At 38.2% G+C, this 17,708-nt stretch overlaps 1 protein-coding gene across 1 annotated transcript in view; it reads right to left on the minus strand.

The window, feature by feature from the left end:
- Window positions 1-17,708, minus strand: part of LOC149083108 (beta-1,4-N-acetylgalactosaminyltransferase bre-4-like) — a 92,630-nt gene that overhangs the window by 13,049 nt on the left and 61,873 nt on the right. Inside the window, exons 2-3 of the mRNA XM_089236247.1 lie at window positions 10,192-10,433; window positions 4,804-4,991 (exon numbers count right to left, since the gene is read on the minus strand). Coding sequence (XP_089092373.1) covers window positions 4,804-4,991; window positions 10,192-10,433 — 430 coding nt within the window. The remainder of the gene's footprint in view (window positions 1-4,803; window positions 4,992-10,191; window positions 10,434-17,708) is intronic.

Genomic DNA, 17,708 nt, shown 5'->3' on the forward strand with positions numbered 1-17,708 from the left:
CACAACATGAAAATTCAAGCATCCTTACTTGAAAATATGGAACATAGATGGCATCAGAGGCATACGCAAGAAGAGGAAGAGGAGGACGCGTGACCCCCCCCCCCCCAAAGCCAACCGAAAACTAAATAACATTTTAATATTTCTGTAAAATAATATCGAAATAAAATATGCTACTTATCAAACCATTATGTACTGTTTTAACTATATAATTTCTATTAATTTAAATCTTTTTCAAAGGGTGGTAACTCGAAATTTCTCGGGAAGAAAATTTTTGTTCCTCTCCCTCCAAGACTTTTGTGCCTCCTCCTTCGATCCTACGAGCATCCTTGGATGGCAGCACCACAAAGAACACGAAACAAACATAAGTCTTATAAATGCGTTAGGGTCATGCATGTACATACATTCACACAACACGTTCCGACACATATGGACTTGTTAGAAATTCCGCAACGGAATGTGTACGAGGTGCGTGAACGGTCAAGTAGTAGTTATAAAATCAGCGACTCGCAGACTAGAAATTCTATCGGTTATTGATATTATGTTACATTAAAACATTTTTTTTGTGAAATAAGGGCATATTGTTGCTTTAACCCATTATATGCCAATACTGTATTAATAAAATTTTTAAAATCATAAAAATTATAACATTAGTGAAATATGTCAGGAAACTATTTAGAATAAAAGTTTTATTAAATTAAAATTATTAATTAATTAATTATTATTTACTAAAGATTTTAGAATATTTTTGTTTAGTTTGTAACGTTTATAGCAGTCAGTTCAAAATTTAGGCGCAACAATCAAGACAAAATTCTACTGCTTAATTTGAAATAAAAACTAGCGTCTCAAAAAAAAAAAAGACAATGGTAAATAATGGGTTAAATAAGCGTTTCAACATCTTTACTTTTGCGGAACCATTGAAATCATAATTATCTACTTTCTAGGGCAGTGTTTTTCAATTAACACTTACTGGAGGATCGCTTTGTCAAATACCGACGGAACCAAGATCCCTCTGCGTCGACCGTTATAGAGTCGACACTCGTTATAGCGACCATACGGTTTTAAGACAGTTCCATTACAACGACTGGTATGAAAAGTCTCAATTTTTTTTCCCCTATTGATCCGTTGTAATTTTTCTTCCTGTATAACGACCGTCACAAAGACACTTCTATCCAATACAACATCCGAACTCAGCGCTGTCCTTTTTGAACCGAGCTTGCCTCTTTTTTTGCAAACAAACGTACAAATTCTGTTTTTCGTTTACCAAAATTGTGATTGACATTGATTCTCGATATTCGAGAAGTCGATATATAGCCTAAGTGTGTGTGAGTGCGCGTGTAATTAATTATTAGAGTTTTATTATCATTTGACGCATTTCACAGCAACTGCTGTTACTACATAATGAATGAAATACAAGCTACTTTTTCATATGTGTTCGACTCAACGACCGCCAAATATAATGTCCGATTGAAACTTATGATAATCTAAAGTGCAAGTCCCTGATATCTTGAATTTTCATTCTAATGCCCTACTTGGGTGAATTTCGTTCATTACAATTAAAACGAGACGTGAATTTTACTACACTCGCGTGCAAAATTAAGAGAATTAGCACATTATGTCGGATTTCTGAAAAACTGGTGGACATATTTTAATGAAATTAGGTACGAATACACGGTTATAACAGAGAAAGAGATGCACCATACAAAAGTCATAGTACGCAAGCTTGATTGTCAATAAAGCTCATCATTGCAGGAATGTCCAAAATCCACGTTGCGAGATCGAACCGAAAATGAGTCTAATATGGGGTATGGTCCCTTCTCACAGTCAGACAGGTCGCACAACGCAACGGCATATTGGATACGAGGCAGTTGAGGGGTCCCTGAGGCAATTGGTCCACTCCTGCATTTGTCAGCTCTGGGATGGTTCTTGGAGGGGGATGGCGAAATGCAATTGCCCTCCCAAGAGCATCCCAGACATGTTATATAGGGTTTAGGTCAGGAGATCTGGCTGGCTAATCCATACACCGAATATCCTCACTTTCCAGATAATCATTGACCAGGTGATCCCGATGTGGACGAGCGCTGTCGTCCATGAACAGGAACCGAGGGCCAACTGCACCCCTGAAAAGTCGAACATAGAGCTCTAAGATCTCCTCTCTATACCTCTTTTAGTAGTCACGGACCCTCTGCCAAACACATGGAGGGGTGTGCGGCCATCCAACGTGATGCCTGCCCATACCATGACACCTCCACCACCATAGTGGTCCATTTCCCTGATGTATCCAATTTCCCAAGGGATAGTATCGGGTACCAGGCTCATGTGATCAGTTCCAGGTTCAGATGAGTGTACGTCGAGAATCAGTATCCAGGATGAATCTCGACTCATCTGTGAAGAGTACGGTACTCCACTGAAGTCTGGTCCAAGGCTGATGTTGTCTGCACCATACTAAACGCGCTCGCTTGTGTGCTGCAGTTAGCGGGACTCAAACAGCGGGTCTTCTGGCATAAAGCCTTCTCTCATTAAGCCTTCGGGCAACAGTAAACCGTGAAACTCGAGTTCCAGTGGCAGCAGCAGTCCCGTGGCGCCACGCTGAAAGTCCCAACCAACGATCCCCATTGGTTCGTCGTGGCTCTTCCGAGGAGCCTCTTCGACGACCTTGTCTAGGTCTACTCGATATGGATTCAAGGTAATGAAACTGTTTCCACAAATTGCAGACGACACTGGGCGTAACATCGAGCTCTGTACCTCCTTGTGATTGCCTTGCCTCGAATCTACCGACGATTCTCCATCTCATTCCGTCTCTCTCAACTCTTGCGAGAAACACAGCGAATGTCGCCGAGGAGTACGAGCACCCGAATCGCAGAAAACGCCTCGTGCCCTTATCATACCCTCCGTGGTCACAGCTCCGCCCACACGCACGTGTACGCTTACGTATTCGACACTGAATATTTGCATACTTCTTCGGTGGCAACATTAGTACCTTTGGTTCAGTACATTTTGTGAAAATAGACACAAATGTGCAAATTCTCTCAATTTTGCGCACGAGTGTAATTTGCATTTTTTTAGACTAGGAGCAGTATAAAAAATTCATTTTTTTAATTTCCTTTAATTAACATTTAATGGAATTGCCCCTATCACAGATTATTATTATTTTTTGCTGATAATTTTTCTTTTGTTTCAATTTTAGAATCAACTGTAGAATTTTTATTTTTTGATGCATTCTTTTATATATGATAAGATAGAGAACACCGATCACGGATATTGATCACAAGCTACGAAGTATTACGAAGAGCAATTTAATCCTTTTGATAATCCAAGGCGGAGAAAGACGATACTGCCTGACTGCATCTGTACGCATTTATGATGTCAGAGTCATCCACGTTTGTCTCGTTTCTCATGTCCGAGAGAAGTACTGCTATCTGTTTTCCATAGTGGAAGTGGACTTAAACAACAACTGCTACTATATCTTTTAGCTGCGCAAATGGATGGAGATATACTTCTCCCTCTGCGCAACATTTCAGTAACAGTTTCAAATTATTTGTTTACTGTCGAAAATTGTTTATTTTTATTTTGTTAAAGTTATTACACTCACATACTCAGGAGTTGCTCAATAGAACGTTATCCAATAAAATAAAAATGAAAAAAAAATTGGGGAGTAACAGAACAAGCAAATCTGTCAGCGAATGGGGAAATTATGCAAGCAGGAGAGGGAGTAGAATATATATTCGCAAACTATCTATACGTCATTTCAAGAATTTCATCTCATGAAAGCAATTCAAAACATCAGAGGATGATTGAGCGGGCCATCCTCTAGAAGCGATGGGAGCAATAAGGGTTAACCGTACATGCACCTCGTACATATTCCTCTGCGGAATTTCTAACGCATCGTTACATTCCGGAACGTGCGTTATTAGTGTATGTATAGCTCTAATGTATCTGTTGTCAGAGTTATGCAAATTTTGGGTTCTAGTGCTAACTGCATCTGTTCCACATTTTGAAGTGGGTATGGCAGATGTTAGAATTTTCGTGTTATGTAAGTATCGTGTTGAAGGTATGTCAGCTCTCTGCAGAGAGTTTTTGAGACTCTGAGTGACTTTTTCAAATGACTTTTACCACTACAAAACTGTGAAAGCATTCAAAGTTCTTCTATCACTTGCAGTAACATTAATACGGATTGCACACGGCAGTGGCAAAAAAAAAAAAAAAAAAAGAAGATTTCCTGGGTACTAAATCCTTCAAGCTCACTCTATTTTAATCCAAAATCTAAATAAATGCATGTAGCATTTGTTACAGGTTGAAGGATCTCTCTCCCGTCTCTGAGTAATCAGGATTTCGTAAAGCTCCAAGCATACCCGTCAAAGAGAGAGAGGGAGAGTCGAGTGTTTTTCTTATAGATATATTAATACGTGCAGCTTCAGTATTTGAGAAAACATGCCTTTGTTTATTCATATGCGATCAGATTTATTTATTTATTTTTTTAACACAAACGTATTTGCTTGTGCATGTGTAGCGTAACCTTGGTCTAATGTTTGGGATCATACTGTTAGCTATCCATTAAAATGCAACATGTTTTCGGAGATAATGTTTTTTCGAAATCTCTCTCGATCCAATTTTATTGGAATGTATGTGTATGGAGACCTGCTGGATGCCATTGATGAAGTTTTTTAAGAACACGATTCTAACTATGGAAACTTGATATTCATAAATGTCTTGTGACTCGCCCCTAGAGGCATACGCGTAATGGGAACTTGATATATATATGAGCATAATAAAATTCATAATAATAATAATATTAAATAGTATTACGTGTAATTGAACTTGTCGACAGCAACGGACATATGCCTCGGCATGGGTGGACACGTGTACATGTTACGATCGTCTTCCGGTATCATGTCCACGTCGTGGAAGACCAAACATTGGAAATCTCCGGATCGGAGGGCCTCCTTCACGCCTGCGTTCATCAGGACACCCTTGTTGAATGTATCGTTGCCATACTACAACGAAAAGAAAAGCGATTAAATTCTCGAAAACACATCAACTAACCCAGTGAATAAATTATGTGCAAAAAAATAACGATATTGTCTAAAAATAAATATATTATTAATGACATTATATTATGTGCATATATTAATAAAAATGCTTAAAAATATACTGAAGCGTAGAAATAAGTTTTGATTTGTTTCAATAATGTCAAGAAAGACAAAATATTGTCCGAATTGCGAATAAATAACGGACGCTAACAGCTCGTCTGTCGGTCGCCTCCCATAAATTTGATAAGGAATCAAACTTAAAATGAAGCTGAATACTGATGCTAATCGATATCCACTTCTACACCAAGGCTGGACAAACCACGATTTCCCGATACGCCCGGGCATATAAAAAATTCGACCCGGCATGTTTTTTTTCCGGCCACGTGCCCGAAGCGGGCATATAAAAAAAAAGTGTGAGAACACTTTCATTTAAAACAAAAAAAAAAATCCAAATGTACCCTACACGCATGCGTGAAGTTCCACAAAAATACCTTCTTTGTGGCCGCTGTGGTGGTCGAGTGGTTATAGTGCCGGACTCGTGATGCGAGGATCCGGGTTCGAACCCCACAGTGGTGGTCGGCTGAAGTTGGTTTTCTGTGGTTCCCAACTTCAAGGCGCAAATGCGAGCCGATCTCCCCGTTAAAAAGTCTCGCCACAGAGAGCAACAGTCCTACAACGGTAAATCATTCAACCATAACACTTCACTCATAGTTAGTAAAACTGGGGGCAGATGACAGCACTACACATAACAAGCATTACACAGAAACAAACTTTACGTCAGGTTTCACTACACGTACACGCACATTCCCGCATGTACCGATTCGTTGGGGGGGTTCCGCGGGGGGGGGGTACATGTGTGGTGTAGCAGTAGTAGGTAGGGGCTCGGGGATCCATGATGTTCTTAAGTCAGCCACCTCGTTGGGCAATTTGCCTGTTGTGGCGTTGTATTTGTATTTGTATTTGGGCAGCCATGATACGAATGTGTAGTGAACGTATTTTAATCTACATGTTTTTTTCACGGTCCTTTTAACAGTTCGATACGGTCATCGGCCTACACAAAATTATCGGAAGAATTTCCATAACATAAATATAGGACTGTGTTGCTGCTACCTATCGAATAAAAACCAATCTATCTGTTACAGTTATTTTAAAGCTGGTTGTGTGTATTGGTTTCAAACTGGTATGCACAGCATGAAAACAAGCAGAACGTGTTATGATATCAAGTATTACTTGTTTTTATACTGCATATCGGTGTAAATTTTATGTGCTAAATACCAGTTAGTGTGTTTTATGTTTACCACTGAATCAATATTTGTAAACAACTCGCCAGAATCGTGCCCGTTACAATCAATTGTGGCTTTTAGGATTCAAAACCTGGCAACCAGTGTGGAAATACTAAGAAAATTGTTAGTTTCATACCACATTTTGTTCATTTTCATTCTGCATATCGGTTTAAAACCAACAACCATTTTATTTTAAGAATTATAGCAGATAGTTTTGTCTTTATTCAATAGGTGACAGCAGGGGTCCCAGTTCAACGCGGTTTCGCGTATTTAAGCAAAGTACAAATATGAATTATAAAGTCAAAGAAGATTAGGAAATTTTCCTTCTAATACATTTCTTTTTCACTTAATTTCAGAGCTATGCAATGAGAAAAAGTTTGAAGAACACTGAACTAAACCGTAAAAGGCCTATGCTATTAGTGCCTATGTGTAATTTTATCCATTGCCGACACTAAACCATCTCACAATTTTTTTTTTTTTCAAAATGCCCCGATTCTAACGAATTGGCACATGCCGAAAAGCTTGTGTGTATCTACAATGCGTGACCCTAACTATTTATATTGTCAGAGCTATACTTGCCTCGTGTTATACTGGTGCTGCCATTTGTTTTCCATATTTGAAATGAAAATGGCAAATGCTTGATTGAATTTTTGATGTTGTGTAATATTCAGCAGGAATAAAGTAAGGAGAATAGGAAAATGTTGTGTTTCCTTGAGAAATAAGCTTCACAAAATATCTGGGCTTGTGAAAGGTTTTTCTCAAACAAGACGAGACATTTCGTCAGTGCCAGTGAGACGGTTAATGTATAATCCACGGATGATACGCAGGAAATAGGGTACATACATGATATTTTCATCTTACTTCCTCAGTGGCTTTTAGTCTTTGTTTTTGGGAATAACTATTAATTATTTCAACATAATTGAGCAATTACTCAACGTCAAAAAATAATTTTTCACCTTTGACTTCAAATAATATCCATAATTGAAAGTATTTCGTATCAATTTAAAATAATCTAACCCGTATCATTTTGCCTAAACGTATATGAAACAAGATTTTTTTTTAGGTGTGACACACAGTAACACTTGAATATTAAGAAGGACGCTTCCCCTGATAAGGAAATCTTTTACTTTTATGTATCTACCAAATTAATATTGACAGTAATAAAAATAAAAACAGCAAATGTCATCAAAATAGAATCAGCTGCCAGAAATGTTGTTTTTCCCGCAGCTTTCAATGACGTTCAATATCTCATGTATTATTAAAATATCACTTTCTTATTTTTTTTTTATCGATTCCAATATTTTCTAATATTCTATACCGTATTTATTCTTTCCCCGTGGACTTTGCTGATGTCTTTACGCTGAATATATCGGTTCGTACAAAATAGGATTTTTTTTTTTTCCATAATGAGAGAATTATACAGGGTGGTTCTTAATTCACGTGGCAAACTTTAAGGGGGATATCCGACAACTAAAATAGTATGTGGTCGAATATAATGTGTGGTCGAATTGCAATAGCAATTAAATCAAACAATTCAAAAACATTTCAGGGACACTTCTTTGCCAGCTGATAAATAAAATATAGCCAGCAGAGCGAAGTTTATTCAAAATTTCCCATCGTGTTATGAGATAGCCAAATCTGTTTCATCCCGGTTCGTCTTAGAGCATCATGGGTCCCCGGGTGATTTTTCTGAGGCTGTATGTAGCGAATTCCTGAAAATTTTAACCGGTTCTCATTTTTTTGTGAGGCCCTTTTCTTCACATGAGGCTTCCGGGCTAGCCCGGATGGGTCCATGCCATAGAGCGGGACGGGGCGGAGATGCCTTGCATCCAAAGCCCCCCCCCCCCCATCTTCGGCTCTCTTCGAGCCTCCATTTTTTGTTGGAGATCAAGACCAGTTGCTCCATATGATCCGCCATTGGTGCCGGAGCAAATAAGGCCCAGTCTTTATAGGGTTGGCGAGATCAGCTTCCCCTCAGCCTGGGTTAAGCCTCCTAGGAGGAGGGACTTACAAACCCCAACTGGTTTCACCATCTTATGAGATAGGCAAATCTGACTAGGCATTTTGCCTATTTCAGCTCTAATTTGATAATTATTATGCTTGACATTCGCAACACGTTCCGTCTATCTTAGTTGCTCATCTTCATTTTTGACAAGCGCTGATACTCAGAACAATATTTTTCAATTGCATTTTTTTATTTCTCTTTTTATTTGTATTTCTTGTTCCTTTTTCCGTCAATTTTGTGGGGACAACCGATTTCTAATTTGTGTTTATTTTGCTAGAGCACGACAGGCATTCTCTTAAATCTTAAAGTAAAGCCTTTAGATGTGAAACATTACTGCAGCTTGATGTTGCAACCAAGAAATAGCGATTTTTTTTTTTTTTATTTCCCCTAACTTATGATCAAACCTTCCTTCTGGTTTTTTAATGCCAGGAGAATACATTTTTATATGTTTTGCGACACTGATCAAAAATCAAGCATGTTGAAAAAAACATGCGCTTTTCAGAAATAATAGAATTCTCTGAAGTGAAACATGTGTTGAAGTGAAAATAATTTTCAATTATATATTTCTCACAAAAATATAGCCAGGAGAACATTTAATATATATAAAAACACTCGCCTATTTTTTTCCTGCATAAACTGAATTTGGTATTTAATTTACAATTCTAATTGATTTGGAAAGAGGTTCAAGTGATGGCTGCAGCCTTCTTTTGGAAACGGGTCTTCTACCATCATTAGGGTTTGTAAGTCAATCCCTCAAGTAGGCTTGACCCAGGCTGAGGGGAGCTGCTCTCGCCAACCCTATAAAGACAGGACCTTAGTTCCTCTGTCACCAATAGTTGACATTCTCAACACAAAATTTGATAGATGGCAGCACAACTGGTGTTGTAGGACTTGAACCAATGTATTTTCAAATGTCACAAATAGAAAAGAAAAAGCTGGGGGAAATTTTCATTTGGTTATAAATTGTTGATAAAAATTATTTAAAATTGTAAAAAAAAAGATGAAATATGAATGTGTGTGTATACTGGTCTTAAAAATATATGTTAATATATTGAAAATGAGAATATATTTTTATTTTAAGACAGAAAGTTATCATTTTAGAATCAGAAAAACAGACTGGGGACAGCCGGAAGAAGGGCGTTTCCCTAAGAAATGAACATTTGTTTAAGCAAATTTAAAAAATTTTTGATGGAAAAAAAACTACAAATATATAGTGGCGGCTTGTCAACTGGGATATAAATAGAAAGTGACGAAAAGAAAGTTCGGTGTCAAATATATTTAATGTACAAGATTCATCGAAAGACTGGTTATTTGTGGAGGTGAAGATTACAAGGAAGAAAATTCATCACTGCCCCCACGGGATATTGAACCCCGATCTCTCGCTTTGACAAGCGAGTACGAACTAGTACAGGAAAATACGGGCCATCAATTTTTGCCAAAATAAATCGCAATTCGCACATAAATAAAACCAATATGCATACCACAGTAAAACCATGACATTTTGAGTAAAAAAATGTACAGAAATGAACTTTAACCCCAACTTCGGGAAAAGTTAACGTATTCAAGTTAGCTTCGTCAAAAATAGTTTCAACGTGGTTCGAACGTGAATCCTCGCAATGCGAGTGAAGAGCAATAGTTAATAGCCACATAGTGACTGAAAAAACCGTACCAGAAAAACAAAAAGTATCGTAAAGTCGGCGCACTGCGAATAATACGGGTTGTATGGTCTTCCTGCACAAATATCACACTTTTTGACACACTGAATAAACAATGTTTATGATATTAGTTTCAGCAAGTTCAGCATGGAGCGGAACTCGGGTATTATACTCCGATAGTTATGACAATAACGTGTGAAAACAATCACGAGCAAACTCACCTGTTCTACAACGAACACCCTGTATTCTATAAGCTGCCTCTGTAAAAGAGGATGTAATGTGTACAATAGAGTAGCCAAATGTTCCATCCTGTCTCTGTACGGAATGACGATGGCCACCCTGTGGTTAGGGGTGCAGTTTCGTGGCGTCCAAGATCCCCTTCCTCTCATGTACGGACTTCTCCTAAGAAGATCTTCGAGGTCTGAGAGGTTACGGGATGCCAAGTTCACCTTCAGGCGACCCACTGCAGAAAAGAAAACATACACAGAATCAGTCTCAGTATTTATATTTGTTAACAAAATAGTTAACCATATAAAATACAGTCAAACTTGGCTATACAATGGCATCGAAGATTCCGCGAAATTGTTTCGTTACAACCGAGTTGGACGTTTCCAAGAGCTAAATATAAAACATATACATGTGTTATATACTATAAAGTATAGCCTACAATATATTTTTGATTATACCGTATTATAATACTATTCATAAAAGCCTTGTTTCATTATGATTAGGATGGCCATATTTTATCAAGAAAAAAAAACAGTTAAAATTGGGAATAATAAATACGGGGCATTTCCAATTATCAACAAAAGTGCTACCAGTTTTCGGTGAAATTGCCAATTATTTCCGTATAAATTACCCTCGGTGGGAAATATAGGTCTGCAGTGAATTAAAATGTGTTTCACGAAAAAAAAAAATGAAAAATGACACATATATGTGAGATGAATATTTATAGATGTAGCTCATTATTATATGTAATTTGTAAAGTATGCAAATTATCTCCATTCCCGATTTCAGTGAAGATAATGAATTAAAGTAAGCTTCATTAAAAAGCGGGACATTTTTACAGAAAAAAAAAAGGGGGGGGGACATAAAATTAGGTAAAAATACGGAAAGATCCCGTATACAGGTCATACGCAATATACGCAATAAATAAATCTTATTTGTTATTATTTTTTTTTATCGTTAGGTATTAACAGAACAACAGATGGTCATTCATGCTCTGTTTATAGGCGTTTTTGGATAAAATACCATGAAAACTGAAGCAAAAATATCTTTATATCCGAGGTCATTCTTTTTCGATCGACTTATAAGCAACGTCTATTACCACTATTATCTATGGGAAATCAGCCGGGACAGTCAATTATTGACGTTACAGCCGAGGTGTTGTTAAAACCGAGTTTTACTGTATAAGTTGATAACATTTGACAGGGATTTTGATTAATGGTAAATTAATGCATAGAATAAGGGATTTCCATAGGCGAAACAGTTTGTTTCCAATTCACGTGCTCAAATGTGCGTCTACTAAAGACTCATCTTCAAAATAAATATTGGGAATAACAAAGGATAACGGGCTGATGCGGAAATGAATTCTGAAAAGAAAATTCAAACCCCCCCCCCCCCGCTTCCCCCGAGGGAAATCGAATCACCGTCCCCTCGAGATCCGGCGGAGAACGTTAAACCACTACGCTACAGAAGTAAGGATTTTTCGCCCGGATCGATCCTTGGAGGCGGTTGAATTTTCTTTCCTGAATTTATCTATGCATCAGCCATAGTGCATCCTGTGAATAGTGGAAAGTGCCTTCACGAACGATTACAAATACAGTAGAACTTGTTCAAGTCGAACTTGAATAATTGGAATTTTGGGTAATTCGAACTTTTGCGAACTCCTCTTGAGTTTTCCATCTAATTTAATGTTAAAATTTCTTATTTTTTTGGAAAAATATCATGATTTTTGTGTACGACCAAATTAAGTTTGGAAAAATTCTACAAGAAGCCGGACTTTCCTTTTCTCGATCAAGTTTATGAACAAAAAAATTTTAAGACTACTGAAAAAGATTGAAAATTTTCTTTTTTCTTTGATAATTTATTGCTTATTCTAACATTTTTCGGCTGGAGTGCATCAAGATTATGTATCACTTAATACCGATTATGCTTTTCACCCTATAGGATCATTGGCGTACGCAAAGGAGTGGGGATATAGATAGATAGAACTGATGCAACGCAACTTATACTTCCGTTACTTCAAAAGAGGCAGGTTGTGTCAGAAAAAGTTAGCAAAGATTTATAGTGCCCGATTTTTTTTGCCCCGTGCTCGCAAGCATCGAATCACTCGCGTCGTTTTCCCCATAAAGCCAGCCATCAACTCGATGCAACGTACCATTTCACTAAAATGCACAGCTGAACCCAATGAATAGGGAGAAAAATCAAACGTGAGCCCAATTGCACATAAGGGCTGGAGACCTCAGCCTGGCATTTCAAAAGAATATGCAGAGGGGGAGGGTTGGGGGTTACAACCCAACCCCTGAGCCAATATTATAGTGTTATATTATAGTGTTAAAAAACCTACCCCCCGTCAGAAGAAAATGATTTTGAAACACCCCCCCCCCCCTGAGAAAATCCTGCGTACGCCTATGTATAAGATCAAGGTGTAAAATTCAAAATCCGAATCTTTTTGTCGTCATTAAGGGTATGGAAAGTATCGGGAAGTTCAGATATTGCAATGCGTTAATGAAAGTATATCTCCTTGATAGCATAAGAATGATAAGCAAAATTGGGGGTAACAGTTTTATAACGGGTGATCATGAACTGTTTCGTGTAAATCAGACTTTGAACATAGTCAAGAAATTCTGCAGTGATGCCGATTTCAGACCAGTGGGAATCAACTAGCAACTAAGATGAATTATTATAATTAAAAGATATTGAAATTTGGGAAATGTTTCGTAACCGATGATAAAATCGTGATAATTGTTATCAGATGTGAATTATTAAGTGGCTATTTGTAGTCAGTTTATAGATCCAGGACAGATTAAATGCATAATTCGAATTTTGGATAACTCGAACTTTTCCCCCAGTGACTTTTGACTTCGAATTACCAAGTTCGACTGTATATTTTTGAAAAATCTAACATGTTAAATCATACGGAAACGTATATATCTCTGTGATGTGCTCGTATAGAGTCGAGATCCATCTTTGACGTCGACGGAGAAAGTATTATTTACTCGGTCGTACATTTCGGGGAAATCATCGCACCAAGATACATTTCCAACTCCCGGAAGTTGCCCGTCATGTTTCTTTTCCCGTTGAACGCCGCCCTCGGTTAACTTATTTGCTTCTGAGAAGTATTAATTTTCCAGCGAAACAGAATATCGGTGCTGAGAGTAAGAGCTTCAGTGCTCTCGGTCGCATACAGCTGTAAATGGCGATAATAAATAAATAAGTATATGTGTGTACAAACTCACAAAACAACGGCTATACACGCCGTACGTGACTCGGAAAAGACTCTAGACTGTGAATTATTAACCGACGACGGAAAGGAGGAAGAGAAATAGCGGCGATTTTTATTCTCCCCCCCCCCCCCCCCCGCTAATTCTTATACTTTTGTACTAATAGTTCAACTGAAGTGTCTTTGGTAGTTTGCAAATTTAACCGCATTAAACTTGCAAAAATATTACCGTTAGTTACGTGCCAAATCACGCAACGTGATTGTATTTTTTATCCGAAGAGAGATTTTTCCGCAATCGTTGTTTTCGCTGTACTTTAAAGTGAAATATTAATTGTACAATGTGTGTATGTGTGGTTTTCAAAAATGCAGGAACATGCTCTGCAACAAAACCATGCAATATTTAATCAATCTCCGTCAAATTTTTCGAAAAAAGGGGCCATTCAAGTATTACGTAAGCAGATTTTCAACCATTTTTTACCACCCCCCCCGCTTGTCAGCAAAAGTCAGCAAAACACTGACTCCCCCCCCCCCTGTCAGCAAAATTTCGTCAGCAGCTTAGAATATTTCATATCTTTAAAAAGGGGTGGTTGATGACGTAAACAAACTTCAAACCCCTCTCCCCCCCCCCTGTCATCAAAAGTCAGAAAATTCGAAACCCCGTCCCCCCTCTCGATGATGACGTAATACTTGAATGACCCCCAAGCACCAGACAGGACACGACAATCGCGACCAGTTACTTCAAAACGCTATCGGAATTCAATAATTGTCCGAAATGATCGGGATACTGGTCGCCAAAAATGGCCTTCGGAATTTTTTTTTCTGGTTAACATGGTTCGAAATTGAGGTGTACGCAGAGGATGGGGCATAGAGGACCGGTGTTTTCTTCCCCCTCCCCTCCCCCGAGCGCTCGAGTGGTGCAGTGGTATGATGCTCGTCTTCCACTCTGAAAGTTACCGTGAAAGTCCGCGGGTTCCGGCATAAGAACATCAGAATCAAGTTCTTTACTTACCGATCTTGGGGCGACCACCGATAGATGGCGCATACATTTCCCAATTCACTTCCTTGGTCGGAAATTGCCGTATGTCGATATATGACCGGAGTTGGTTGTGCGGTAAAGTAGTGCCAACCCTCTCCATCCCAAGACCAATGGTTCTCAAACTTTTGTCACCCGCGACTCCCTAGAATAGTTTAGTAGATATTTTCACACACAACTATAAAAAAATAACTTAAAAGCATAAAAGGCACACAAATCAATATCCCAGCTCCCCTCGATGCCCCTGACAAAAATTGGCGACGCCTCCTAGAAGCCACGACTTACACTTTGAGAAACATTGCCCAAGACGATGAAAAAGTAAAATTATTCTTGAGCACTTTTCTAAAAAAAAAAAATTGAAAGAAAACACTTTCATTTTTGCTATATTAATGGGTTTCTGTAAATTCACAGTGCATTTTAAAGGTGAGTAATTCTAAATTTCTACGAATTTTCTGTAAGATACCTTGTGCCTTCTTCAAACCCAGTATATCCCCTCCAAAGGTCAATCCTGTGTACGTCCCCTGATTCCCTTTTTCCAGAATACAGGGACAACACCTGGGTACTTCTTTGACAATCATTTGATACTTCTTCAATGCTTCACCAAATACTCAAAGTTCTAGGGATTTCCAAATGATGTGGTTACGAGAGTCTTGCAAGATAATACACTAATACACAAAAGTAATAAATGTTTCTTCCACCCCCCGGAGGCTGTGATCTCACTGTTTTGCCGCTAGGAGTATATTCTTATCAAAAAAATGCGTTTGCCTGTAAGCATAGACGTACGCAGAATTTTCTCGGGGAGGGGGGGGGGGTTTCCCTGCAAAATAAAACTATAATCTTGACTCAAGGGGAAGGGGGGAGGTTAAAACCTCAAAACCCTCTTTGCGTACGCCAATGACTGTGAGAGCAACCGATTCCTCTCCTTCTGTCCTGCACTTCATACTTCTATCCTGCTTTCAGATCGAGACCAAGGTCCGTCTTTTCAAATATTGCTGGTGTTGGTGGAAGGGGATGACGGTGGAGACAAACAAGGTCACAGTTCCGGACTGTAGGGTGGGGTTTCGGTACCTTTGATGGTGGTTCTCTTTCCAAGCAACTCAATCAACAGCGATCAGATTCGCTGAAGCTGTGAGAGTGAACCTGACAGTTCAGCTCCTAACTTTACATCTTAACCTCTAATCTGGCCAAATAGTTTCCCTCTATGCTGCTACCTTGACGAAATAACGTGTCATGCCCAGATGACTGGTTTTAAGGTGCGTGTACATCCACGTGCGTACACTGTCCTTGAGTGGATTGCTGAAATTTCCCACCCATCAATGTGTACGGATGAGACGAAATATTCCATTATGAGCTAAGCAACCCGCACTAGATGATCGTCAAACTTGGGACACTGACAGTCAGCAAATCAGAGAGATTGACATTACGACTCAGATTTTGTACAGCGAATGCTACAATGCTGCGATCGCCACCGCGTTGTGCGTGGGAGGAGAACAAGTCCGGCGCGTATTTATTTATTATTTCTCGGTGAAAGCGAGTGAGCACATACATAACAGCACCAACATCGAGCTGTACAAAGCACCACTACTTTCGGCTTCTGTATTATACGCTGAGAATTTTTTCTACCACGTTCGTCACTTTCTCCACCCAATATCTAGAGAAAACCCAGACAGCAGCGGCTGGTATTTCGGTAGTAAATTAATAAAGATGAAATTTCTGGATGCTTGATGTTTGATTACAAATTAATGAACAAAACTTATTTATTTTCGATCAAGAAAATCTTAACTCGATTTTCTTCGCAGTCATCAAGGCTTTATACAATCATAAAGCAATAAGAAAAGTTTTATTTTTGAAGATGAAAGAAATGGGGAAACGTCGATAGAGACTCACACACACACACAAACAGAGAGGAGCATCAGCGTCTGCCTATCCATGAAGCTCAGTTTCGAAGTTATCCTCCTACACACAATTTTTGCTCTTTCTCCACACACGATTTCCGAAAAGAGAGAAAAAATAAGAACGAAGAAGATTCGATAGGATTCGGATAAAACCGATTTCACGAATAGTTTCAGTAGGAGTTACACAATCACGAAGGGCGATTGCAGGAACGTGTTTCTTCTGAAGTAAGAAAAGACGCACAAATTGATGGAAGTAAAAAAGAAAGAAATCGAATTGAGTCCTCAAACAAATCCCAAGGATTTCGTCGTCAAAATCCATCTCGTTAGAGTTCGTCTTTTTCTTCTGGTTTAAAGGCAAAAAAGAAGTACAGTATTGCCAATATATGGGAAATTCAGATGCAATTACAGGCAATTTTATATCGATGTATTCTGTATCTAAAGCTCTAGGAATAAACATCGGACGACAAAAAAAAAGCAGCTCGCTGTAGAAAAACTTTCTAAAGTTTCACTTGAAGAAGAAAATTTAAATGACATATTTTATATAATACATAAAAAGTCCAAACTAGTGGTCATAGGCCAGCCAAGGAGACAAATATGAATTGAAACAAAATGTTACGGTAAATGTGATAAATCGGTGATTATGTGTAATTGTTGATTATTATGCATAATCTCCAATCTTCTCGTTAAGATTGATAAATTTTCCTACAGTTATCATTTTACCGGTGATTAGGCATAATTCCCGAATAAGTTGGTAAGTATGATAAATATGGAAGAAAACATACGGAAATATCATTTAAATTCAACCACTTATCAGTTTCGCCCGTACGTGAAGGATGCACAAAAACACATAATTCGCCGTGAAAATTAAATTAAGTGAAAATAAGTTTTTTTTTTGGCCAAAAACGTATAAATTATACGTTTAAATTATTAATTAAACGCATAAACAGTCTCTCTGTTTATTTCGCCGTTATGCATTTATTATGCAATGTTAGCTTTCTTCACATTTATCAAGTTGCTAATGACGATTTCAAATTTTATTGAGCGGCTAATTTCTTTTCCCGAACTATAATTTGAAAAAATATATCCAGGATAAGTGAAAAGTCGTGGACACATTTTAAAAATTAATAAAGAATCAACAAATTGAGACATTAATGAACAATGAAAAAAAGTTCGAAATTGGCGTGGTACGTAGGAAAAAACTTGACGCGTGACACATAAAATGCGATACAAACAGTGCACAATTAAAGTTTATTACGATTTGCGTAATATAAAGCTACCAAATTTCAATATGAGAACACTTTCACCTTTTAAGATGCGGCCAGAGCTAGAAAGAGAGCTCATATTGAAACGTGGTAGCTTTATGTA

Source organism: Pholcus phalangioides, unplaced genomic scaffold (genome assembly GCF_987345545.1).
Source record: "Pholcus phalangioides strain wild (caught in Gottingen) unplaced genomic scaffold, Ppha-v1.0 ptg000009l_1, whole genome shotgun sequence".
NCBI lineage: Eukaryota > Metazoa > Arthropoda > Arachnida > Araneae > Pholcidae > Pholcus > Pholcus phalangioides.